The sequence below is a fragment of the Mesoplodon bidens genome (assembly GCF_964165515.1).
Source record: "Mesoplodon bidens genome assembly, chromosome: 15".
Taxonomy (NCBI): domain Eukaryota; kingdom Metazoa; phylum Chordata; class Mammalia; order Artiodactyla; family Ziphiidae; genus Mesoplodon; species Mesoplodon bidens.
The window spans coordinates 43,143,595-43,155,741 of record NC_138171.1 but is presented as its reverse complement, the minus strand read 5'-3'; the positions used below and the strand labels follow the sequence as shown (position 1 = coordinate 43,155,741).

The 12,147-nt window shown below is 38.9% G+C and overlaps 2 protein-coding genes across 8 annotated transcripts in view; one reads left to right on the top strand and one right to left on the bottom strand.

The window, feature by feature from the left end:
• The window catches only part of SEPTIN14 (septin 14), a gene marked incomplete at both ends in the record, with an annotated part of 563,121 nt that extends 554,566 nt beyond the window's left edge, over positions 1 to 8,555 (bottom strand). The window contains one exon of the mRNA XM_081256122.1: positions 8,394 to 8,555. Within this exon, the coding sequence (XP_081112248.1) occupies positions 8,394 to 8,555 (162 nt within the window). The remainder of the gene's footprint in view (positions 1 to 8,393) is intronic.
• TPST1 (tyrosylprotein sulfotransferase 1) overlaps positions 1 to 12,147 on the top strand; it is a 135,318-nt gene that overhangs the window by 83,387 nt on the left and 39,784 nt on the right. The gene's annotated exons all lie outside the window — the stretch shown is intronic.

Here is a 12,147-nt window from a genome sequence, read left to right as displayed (position 1 = left end):
CTTCCATAAAAGAGGAAATCATATTTTCTCTTACTGGCAGCCTTTTACTCAGAACCACACAGGGAAGGGAATTATGGGAGACTTAATTTTCTACCTTAGACAAAAGTAGTTGGTGGTACCAGTTGACCACGGACAGTCCAGCACAGTTCATCTCTTTGCCAGCCTGACATACATACGTTCCCATTTTAACCCTATTTAACTTCCAAATAAAGATAATGACATTGTACTTCCACCTTACATGATGCAATGATCACTTACAAAACTAAAAGCATATTAACCATCTCCCCAAAAGAGGGGACTCTGTGTTTCACATTGCACTTTATTCATTTCTGGGTGATATTTATTTACTCCCTTAGCTGAGTCACATTCCATCTTTGATATCCTGAAACCTAAATACTGAGATATAGAGTCAGCCCTAAGTAACACACCTTATGTTAGAGCATATGGGAATGGGAAAGGGAGGGGAAAATAAAGAAATAGTTAATCTATTCAAGTATATTCATAACAAAGCAGGAAGAATATCTGTAACACTATTGTAGTCCTCATTTCTGCACCTGCCACGTGATCATGGATGGTATTTGTAATTTCTTTCTTTCTCTAGCTATTTCGTATTCCATTTGCCCTCACTAACCATGTTGGTTGTATGGTGACCCAAACCTTCATTCTAAAAGGGTGTGTGCCAGTAATGGTCATGCCTATATTGTTTCCTGTAATTTTCCATTAACTTTCCATTGTAAACAACTGTAATAGAGGATCTTCTGGGTTCTAGGAAATGTCTTTCCTTCCTCCATTGTGTATTTTATTTATTTATTTTAATTTATTTTATTTTTGGCTGCCTTGGATCTTCGCCACTGCACGTGGGCCCTCTCTAGCTGCGGTGAGCAGGGGCCACTCCTTGCTGCAGTGCACAGGCCTCTCACTGCGGTGGCTTCTCTTGTTGCGGAGCACAGGCTCTAGGTGCATGGGCTTCAATAGTTGCGGCACACAGGCTCAGTAGTTGTGGCGTACGGGCTTAGTTGCTCCGCAGGATGTGGGATCTTCCCAGACCAGGGATCAAACCCATGTCCCCTGCATTGGCAGACAGATTCTCAACTACTGCGCCACCAGGGAATCCCCCCTCCATTGTGTATTTTAAATCCTGTTTCCTAAGACTATACTTTCAGGGATCAACCAAGATTACTCTACCCAGCAAGGATCTCACTCAGATTTGACAGAGAAATTAAAACCTTTACAGACAAGCAAAAACTAAGAGAACTCAGCACAACCAAACCACCTTTACAACAAATGCTACAGGAACTTCTCTAGGCAGGAAACACAAGAGAAGGAAAAGACCTACAATAACAAACCCAAAACAATTAAGAAAATGGTAATAGGAACATACATATCAATAATTACCTTAAATGTAAATGGATTAAATGCTCCAACCAAAAGATATAGACTGGCTGAATGGATACAAAAACAAGACCCATATATATGCTGTCTAGAAGAGACCCGGGGCTTCCCTGGTGGCGCAGTGGTTGAGAGTCTGCCTGCTAATGCAGGGGACACGGGTTCGAGCCCTGGTCTAGGAGGATCCCACATGCCGCGGCGCAACTAGGCCCGTGAGCCACAACTACTGAGCCTGCGCGTCTGGAGCCTGTGCTCCACAACAAGAGAGGCCGCGATAGTGAGAGGCCCGCGCACCGCGATGAAGAGTGGCCCCCACTAGCCACAACTAGAGAAAGCCCTCGCACAGAAGCGAAGACCCAACACAGCCAAAATTAAATAAACAAATAAATGAATAAATAAAAAGCTAAGCATTTAAAAAAAAAACTGCTCAAAAGAATATTAATATACAAGAGACCCACTTCAGACCTTGGGACACATACAGACTGAAAGTGAGGGGATGGAAAAAGATATTCCATGCAAATGGAAACCAAAAGAAAGCTGGAGTAGCAATTCTCATATCAGACAAAATAGACTTTAAAACAAAGACTATTATAAGAGACAAAGAAGGACACTACATAATGATCAAGGGATCAATCCAAGAAGAAGATATGACAATTGTAAATATTTATGCACCCAACATAGGAGCACCTCAATACATAAGGCAAATACTAACAGCCATAAAAGGGGAAATCGACAGTAACACAATCATAGTAGGGGACTTTAACACCCCACTTTCACCAATGGACAGATCATCCAAAATGATAATAAATAAGGAAACACAAGCTTTAAATGATATAATAAACAAGATGGACTTAATTGATATTTATAGGACCTTCCATCCAAAAACAACAGAATACACATTCTTCTCAAGTGCTCATGGAACATTCTCCAGGATCATATCTTGGGTCACAAATCAAGCCTTGGTAAATTTAAGAAAATTGACATCGTGTCAGGTATCTTTTCCAACCACAACACTATGAGACTAGATATCAATTACAGGAAAAAATCTGTAAAAATACAAACACATGGAGGCTAAACAATACACTACTTAATAACCAAGAGATCACTGAAGAAGTCAAAGAGGAAATAAAAAAATACCTAGAAGCAAATGACAATGAAAACACAACGACCCAAAACCTATGGGATGCAGCAAAAGCAGTTCTAAGAGGGAAGTTTATAGCAATACAATCCTACCTTAAGAAACAAGAAACATCTCAAATAAACAACCTAACCTTACACCTAAAGCAATTAGAGAAAGAAGGACAAAAAACCCCCAAAGTTAGCAGAAGGAAAGAAATCATAAAGATCAGATCAGAAATAAATGAAAAAGAAATGAAGGAAATGATAGCAAAGATCAATAAAACTAAAATTTGGTTCTTTGAGAAGATAAACAAAATTGATAAACCATCAGCCAGACTCATCAAGAAAAAAAGGGAAAAGACTCAAATCAATAGAATTAGAAATGAAAAAAGTAACAACTGACACTGCAGAAATACAAAGGATCATGAGAGATTACTACAGGCAACTATATACCAATAAAATGGACAACCTGGAAGAAATGGACAAATTCTTAGAAATGCACAACCTTCCAAGACTGACCAGGAAGAAATAGCAAATATGAACAGACCAATCACAAGCACTGAAATTGAAACTGTGATTAAAAATCTTCCAACAAACAAAAGCCCAGGACCAGATGGCTTCACAGGCAAATTCTATCAAACATTTAGAGAAGAGCTAAGACCTATCCTGAAACTCTTCCAAAATATAGCAGAGGGAGGTACACTCCCAAACTCATTCTATGAGGCCACCAACACCCTGACACCAAAACCAGACAAAGACGTCACAAAGAAAACTACAGGCCAGTATCACTGATGAACATAGATGCAAAAATCTTCAACAAAATACTAGCAAACAGAATCCAACAGCACATTAGAAGGATCATACACCATGATCAAGTGGGGTTTATCCCAGGAATGCAAGGATTCTTCAATATATGCAGATCAAACCATGTGATACACCATATTACCAAATTGAAGGAGAAAAACAATATGATCATCTCGATAGATGCAGAGAAAGCTTTTAACAAAATTCAACACCCATTTATGATAAAAAACCCTCCAGAAAGTAGGCATAGAGGGAACTTTCCTCTACATAATAAAGGACATATATGACAAACCCAAAGCCAACATCATCCTCAATGGTGAAAAACAAACCATTTCCACTAAGATCAGGAACAAGACAAGAAATTGTTAGTTATTCCCAGGTACTCAAGCTTAATACATTCCATCCAAAATCTCTGTATCCTTATCAATAAATTTGGATTAATCCAACATTACATTTCTTCTGCTCTGGTCTTAGGATTTCTACTACACTTTACCTAGGTTTTGCAGATACAAAAAGGCAAAATCTTGAAGTTCTTGTGTGTACAGAACCTCTTCTTGGGTCAGACTTAGTGTTCATCTCTCTGGGGCCTGCTGAGATTGAAGTCTAGTTCTAAGTTTAGAAGCAATAAGAGGTGGTGGGTGGGTCATCGTTCTCCTGCTAGGTGACTACCTCAAGAGAGATCATGAAAGGTTCTTTCGGCGAGAGGATGCCAACTTTTTCAGACCGAGAGCAAAGACTGCCTATATTGGCAAGGAAGGTAGGATGACCAACTATCTTGGTTTGCCCAGGACTGAGGGGTTTCCTGGGGTACAGGACTTGCAGTGCTAGAACTGGGATAGTCTTGGGCAAACTGGGAAGGTTGGTCAACTAGTAGATATGTTGTATTGTTCTGTTGTCAACTTGGTTAACTCTGGGAACTGCCCTTCCCAGAATTCTCTTCTTTGTATGGTTCTAGGCAAGAGCTTGTCCATAGAAGAAATTGTGTGTTACTGAGAGGTGGAAGTAAAGCGATGGCCATTTCTTCCTGGAGGTTTTGCAGGCAGATGCAGTGATAGACACAGAGGAGCCTGGTGTTGTCGTGCTTGTCCTTGCTCTTTTCCATTCCAGATCCAGCTCTTCCACCTGAGTGCTGGCCCTCCTGACCAACAGGGGCTCCAGGTCCACCACCATTCCGTTGGCAGCTGACCCACAGAGGTGGTGTGCTACCCAAAGGCAATAGCTCCCTGTGGACTTATCCACAAGCTCTCTTAATAATCATAGTGGTTTTACTGCCCTGTCTAAATCCTGACTGATATATAAGGCTCAGCAGAATTTGAACATTTAAGATGCTCAGCTTTATCAGAATCTTCCCAAACAGCTTCATCCTAATATTCAGGATCTCATTCTTTCAGTCAATGCCTTAACATTAATATGATACCTTACATGGCTGTAAATTCAATTAGCATTGTTATTCAACCATATGCAGGCTCACACTTTGGGCTTGGTTTTCAGAAATATTGATTCAGTGGCTGTAAGTGATACGGACATTCAGGGCATCCATTATTTGAAGTCCTGTTCTAGTTGTCTATGAAAATCATCTCTAACTCTGCCCTTGCCACAGCTATGGGAGACATCCTAGTTCACTTCCAGGAAAAATTCCCTCTTTTGACTACATTACTGTAATTGAGCTTCTGGGCTATAGTAGGAGTATTCCAACTAACACTATCCTGGATGAATTTGAAGTGTGATGAATCTTTAGCTATTCCTCATTTCCTTTATTTCTTGTACTCAAATATTAGCTGTTTTAGTTAAAGGAATACTTATCCCATTCTCCTAAGATTTTCATAGACCTTCAAAGTAACAACTGTAGAATTTAACTCAGTTCCTTAACTTGGCATTTTTTTTCAAGTATTTTGCTTTGGTTTTGAAAGCACGCAGAATTGTTTCCTTTAGGCATTCTATAAAGAATATAGGGACTTCCCTGGTGGCACAGTGCTTAACAATCTGCCTGCCAATACTGGAGACACGGGTTTGAGCCCTGGTCTGGGAAGATCCCACATGCTGCGGAGCAACTAAGCCCATGCGCCACAACTACCGAGCCTGTGCTCTAGAACCCATGAGCCACCACTACTGAGCCAGCATGCCACAACTACTGAAGCCTGCAACAAGAGAAGCCACTGCAATGAGAAGTCCGCACACCACAGCGAAGAGTAGCCCCCACTCGCCACAGCTAGAGAAAGCCCACGTGCAGCAGTGAAGACCCAACATAGCCAAAGATAAATATATTTATTTTTTTTTAAATATATAAGAAGGTTCAAAGTAGTACATTTTACTGTCTCTTAGAATAACTCAGTCTGTGTTTGAGTATATCATTTTAAGTCTTTGATTATTAAATAAGTAATTACTAAATAATTGCTCTGGGCATAATACCTTCTAGTTGCTTCAAGAGAAGCAAAGACCTGGTTTTTATCCAGAGGGAATATATAGGTACTTGGAGAGAAAAGATGACATAGAAAAAAATGAGGTAATGATAAGACAACAGAAAATTTTCCACTGTGTTTTAAAAGATAAAATCTGGTTTTAGAAATGCAGGAATTTGTCCACAGGGTCAGACTAAAAGTCTGAAATTACCCTGAGGGAATAGCCACAGCAAGATTGTGCCCTTTGAATCATTTTTCAGAGTCAAATCTTTCTCATCTTCTCTGTCACCATTTTGGCACTGTCATTCATAAATGTATCCCAGTAATTTGTGTTTTCTGCCAGAAGTCCTCTTGGAGGTTATGAGCTTCATGCACTCACATATGCTGTGTAAAAGCAGGTTTTCTTTGTCTTCTGCTTACCTAGATCAGATGTCAAAGGTGCCCCTTTGTTATGTGTACAAGCACTTATTCCTTGCTGTGTCATACATTTTAATTGTCTTCTTTAGCAGCTGTGATCCCATGTGAAGGTTTATGGGGAATCCAGTCTCTTAAACAAATGAAGAAGGTTGCAGGGTTCCTCTCATCTTTCTCCTTCTGTCTTCTTTAGTTAGATTACCTTTTGAAAGTGAGAGAACACAGCTAAGAGATTTGGCTGGGTAGCTGTTGACACAGTTTCCTTTGGAATATTAAAGAGGGAAATCCCTTCTCTTTATGTCAATAAATATTCTGAATGTTCATAAATGATTGTACTAAACAATAATACCCAGTGCCTAGAAAACCCAGTGTCTGTAAATGAGAATATAATAAACCAGAATAATTAGAAGTAATTTTTTACCCTGTGGTCTTATTCAGGGAAAACATGGGAGAAAACACAATTCTAGGTTAACTTGGTATCAGATTACTAGTGTCTGAAAGAGCTTCTTCCGATTACCTTTTTAAAAAATTCCATAAAGATCCCTAATAAAAAGGAACGTCACTGTAAAATAAAGATATGAAAAAAACTCTATGTTAAAGAATGGGGGGCTTCCCTGGTGGCGCAGTGGTTGAGAGTCCGCCTGCCGATGCAGGGGACACCGGTTCGTGCCCCGGTCCAGGAAGATCTCCCATGCTGCAGAGCAGCTGGGCCCGTGAGCCATGGCCGCTGAGCCTGCACGTCCAGAGCCTGTGCTCCACAACGGGAGAGGCCAACAAGAGTGAGAGACCCGCGTACCACAAAAAAAAAAAAAAAAAAAAAGAATGGGGAAATTTTCTAGTAAGTTTATCAGTGACTGTATTGAAGACCACATTCATAGTACTTCCTTAAACCCAAGATTACTGATGGCCACAAAGAAGGCAGAACAAGGCTTTGACTCACCTTTACTATTCATCCCTAACTCCATATTGTAGGGGTTCCCTGACTAGAAAAGCAGGAAGTCAGAGCTGTTAGCTGGTCTGCTAAAAATCCCAACCCTGTCATCTCCCCTCATTTTTTATCCACTCTGTCTTCTATATCCACTCATAAGCCAGAGCTCCAAGTAAACAACATATCTGGGGAAGAAGGAGCATATGGTAAGGGGCAGAATTTGACCCAAAAAATCAAATTAATGACATAGAAAGCATACTTGGGATGACCATCCAGAATTCACAGTGAAAGGACAGAGGTGGAAATGATAGGTAAGAGAAATTATACATATTAAAGAAAGAAAATTGAGATTTAACCAGTGAATAATAGAAATCTCCAAAGGAGAAACCAGAAGAAATGGAACAGAAGCATTAATCAAATGTATTATTGTAGAAAAGTTTCCAGGGTTGGAAATGACCTGAAGAATAAAAGCGTTCACCGTATTCTAAAGAACATTATGAAAAAAATGTCTGAATCTTGACATGTTTTGGTGGTATTTACAAATTTCAGGGATCCTGGAAAAAAAACAACAGCCCTGTATGTATCGAGGCATAAGAAAATAGGTTACCTACAAAGGAACAAAAATTATGCTGGCTGCAGAATTCTCTTCTGTGGTACTAAATAGAAAATGATGGAGTGGTAGTTCTTAACCTGCGTGTACTTTCTGGTGTCTTTGAATCCCCTGAAATAATATGCAGACTTATGTGTGTTGATACAAGTTGCTATTCCTGGAAATAGAATTCATATCTTTTTCTTTTAATTTTTAAATTTTATTTATTTTTTTAGACAGCAGGTTCTTATGGTCATCAATTTTATACACATTAGTGTATACATGTCAATCCCAATTGCCCAATTCATCACACCACCATCCCCACCCCCCAACAGCTTTCCCCCGTTGGTGTCCATACATTTGTTCTCTACATCTGTGTCTCAACTTCTGCCCTGCAAACCAGTTCATCTGTACCATTTTTCTACGTTCCACAACATGCGTTAATATACGATATATGTTTTTCTCCTTCTGACTTACTTCACGCTGTATGACAGCCTCTCGATCCATCCACGTCTCAACAAATGACCCAATTTTGTTCCTTTTTATGGCTGAGTAATATTCCATTGTATATATGTACCACAACTTCTTTATCCATTCGTGTTGATGGGCATTCAGGTTGCTTCCATGACCTGGCTATTGTAAATAGTGCTGCAATGAACATTGGGGTGCATGTGTCTTTTTGAACTATGGTTTTCTCTGGATATATGCCCAGTAGTGGGATTGCTGGGTCATATGGTAATTCTATTTTTAGTTTTTTAAGGAACCTCCATACTGTTCTCCATAGTGGCTGGATCAGTTTACATTCCCACCAACAGTGCAAGAGGGTTCCCTTTTCTCCACACCCTGTCCAGCATTTGTTGTTTGTAGATTTTCTGATGATGCCCATTCTAACTGGTGTGAGGTGATACCTCATGTAGTCTTGATTTGCATTTCTCTAATAATTAGTGATGTTGAGCAGCTTTTCATGTGCTTCTTGGCCACCTGTATGTGTTCTTTGGAGAAATGTCTATTTAGGTCTTCTGCCCATTTTTGGATTGGGTTGTTTGTTTCTTTACTATTGAGCTGCATGAGCTATTTATATATTTTGGAGGTTGATAGGTTTGCAAATATTTTCTCCCATTCTGAGGGTTGTCTTTTCGTCTTGTTTATGGTTTCCTTTGCTGTGCAAAAGCTTTTAAGTTTCATTAGGTCCCATTTGTTTATTTTTGTTTTTATTTCCATTACGCTAGGAGGTGGATCAAAAGAGATTTTGCTGTGATTTATGTCAAAGAGTGTTCTTCCTATGTTTTCCTCTAAGAGTTTTATAGTGTCCGGTCTTACATTTAGGTCTCTAATCCATTTTGAGTTTATTTTTGTGTATGGTGTTAGAGAGTGTTCTAATTTCATTCTTTTACAAGTAGCTGTCCAGTTTTCCCAGCACCACTTATTGAAGAGACTGTCTTTTCTCCATTGTATATCCTTGCCTCCTTTGTCATAAGTTAGTTGACCATAGGTGCCTGGGTTTATCTCTGGCCTTTCTATCCTGTTGCATTGATCTATGTTTCTCTTTTTGGGCCAGTACCAGATTGTCTTGATTACTGTCGCTTTATAGTATAGTATGAAGTCAGGGAGTCTGATTCCTCCAGCTCCATTTTTTTCCCTCAAGACTGCTTTGGCTGTTTGGGGTCTTTTTTGTCTCCATACAAGTTTTAAGAGTTTTTGTTCTAGTTCCATAAAAAATGCCATTGGTAATTTGATAGGGATTGCATTGAATCTGTAGATTGCTTTGGGTAGTATAGTCATTTTCACAATATTGATTCTTCCAATCCAAGAACATGGTATATCTCTCCATCTGTTGGTATCATCTTTTTTTTTTTTTTTTTTTTTTTTTTTTTTGCGGTATGCAGGCCTCTCACTGTTGTGGCCTCTCCCGTTTCGGAGCACAGGCTCCGGACGCGCAGGCTCAGCGGCCATGGCTCACGGGCCCAGCCGCTCCTCGGCATGTGGGATCCTCCCGGACCGGGGCACAAACCCGCGTCCCCTGCATTGGCAGGCGGACTCTCAACCATTGCACCACCAGGGAAGCCCCTGGTATCATCTTTAATTTCTTTCATCAGTGTAGTTTTCTGTATACAGGTCTTTTGTCTCCCTAGGTAGGTTTATTCCTAGGTATTTTATTCTTTTTGTTGCAGTGGTAAATGGGAGTGTTTCCTTAATTTCTCTTTCAGATTTTTCATCATTAGTGTATAGGAATGCAAGAGATTTCTGTGTATTAATTCTGTATCCAGCAACTTTACCAAATTCATTGATCAGCTCTAGTAGTTTTCTGGTGGCATTTTTAGGATTCTCTATTTATAGTATCATGTCATCTGCAAACAGTGACAGTTTTACTTCTTCTTTTCCAATTTGTATTCCTTTTATTTCTTTTTCTTCTCTGATTGCCATGGCTAGGACTTCCAAAACTATGTTGAATAATAGTGGTGAGTGTGGGCAACCTTGTCTTGTTCCTGATCCTAGAGGAAATGCTTTCAGTTTTTCACCATTGAGAATGATGTTTGCTGTGGGTTTGTTGTATATGGCCTTTATTATGTTGAGGTAGGTTCCCTGTATGTCCACTTTCTGGAGAGTTTTTATCATAAATGGGTGTTGAATTTTGTCAAAAGCTTTTTCTGCATCTATTGAGTTGATCAAATGGTTTTTATTCTTCAATTTGTTAATATGGTGTATCACATTGATTGATTTGCATATATTGAATAATCCTCGCATCCCTGGGTTAAATCCTACTTGATCATGGTGTATGATCCTTTTAATGTGTTGTTGGATTCTGTTGGCTAGTATTTTGTTAAGGATTTTTGCATCTATATTCTTCAGTGATATTGGTCTCTAATTTTCTTTTTTTGTAGTATCTTTGTCTGGTTTTGGTCTCAGGGTGATGGTGGCCTCATAGAATGAGTTTGGGAGTGTTCCTTCCTCTGCAATTTTTTGGAAGAGTTTGAGAAGGATGGGTGTTAGCTCTTCTCTAGATGTTTGATAGAATTCACCTGTGAAGCCATCTGGTCCTGGACTTTTGTTTGTTGGAAGATTTTAAATCACAGTTTCAATTTCATTACTTGTGATTGGTCTGTTCATATTTTCTATTTCTTCCTGGTTCAGTCTTGTAAGGTTATACCTTTCTAAGAATTTGTCCATTTCTTCCAGGTTGTCCATTTTAGTGGCATAGAGTTCCTTGTAGTAGTCTCTTAGTATGCTTTGTATTTCTTTGGTGTCTGTTGTAACTTCTCCTTTTTCATTTCTAATTTTATTGATTTGAGTCCTCTCCCTCTTTTTCTTGATGAGTCTGGCTAATGGTTTATCAATTTTGTTTATCTTCTCAAAGAACCAGCTTTTAGTTTTATTGATCTTTGCTATTGTTTTCTTTGTTTCTATTTCATTTATTTCTGCTCTGATCTTTATGATTTCTTTCCTTCTGCTCACTTTGCATTTTGTTTGTTCTTCTTTCTCTAGTTCCTTTAGGTGTAAGGTTAGATTGTTTATTTGAGATTTTTCTTGTTTCTTGAGGTAGGCTTGTATAGCTATAAACTTCCCTCTTAGAACTGCTTTTGCTGCATCCCATAGGTTTTGGATCGTCGTGTTTTCATTGTCATTTTTCTCTAGGTATTTTTTGATTTCCTCTTTGGTTTCTTCAGTGATCCCTTGGTTATTTAGTAATGTAGTGTTTAGCCTCCATGTGTTCGTGTTTTTTACGTTTTTTTCCATGTAATTCATTTCTAATCTCATAGCGTTGTGGTCAGAAAAGATGCTTGATATGATTTCAGTTTTCTTAAATTTACTGAGGCTTGATTTGTGACCCAAGATGTGATCTATCCTGGAGAATATTCCGTGCACACTTGAGAAGAAAGTGTAATCTGCTGTTTTGGGATGGAATGTCCTATAAATATCAGTTAAATTTATCTGGTCTATTGTGTCATTTAAAGCTTGTGTTTCCTTATTAATTTTCTGTTTGGATGTTCTGTCCATTGGTGTAAGTGAGGTGTTAAAGTCCCCCACTATTATTGTGTTACTCTAGATTTCCTCCTTTATAGCTGTTAGCAGTTGCCTTATGTATTGAGGTGCTTCTATGTTGGTTGCATATATATTTATAATTGTTATATCTTCTTCTTGGATTGATCCCATGATCATTATGTAGTGTCCTTCCTTGTCTCTTGTAACATTCTTTATTTTAAAGTCTATTTTATCTGATATGAGTATTGCTACTCCAGCTTTCTTTTGATTTCCATGTGCATGGAATATCTTTTTCCATCCCCTCACTTTCAGTCTGTATGTGTCCCTAGGTCTGAAGTGGGTCTCTTGTAGACAGCATATATATGGGTCTTGTTTCTGTATCCATTCAGGAAGCCTGTGTCTTTTGGTTGGAGCATTTAATCCATTCACATTTAAGGTAATTATCGATACATATGTTCCTGTGACCATTTTCTCAGTTGTTTTGGGTTTGTTTTTGTAGGTCCTTTTCTTCTCTTGTGTTTCCC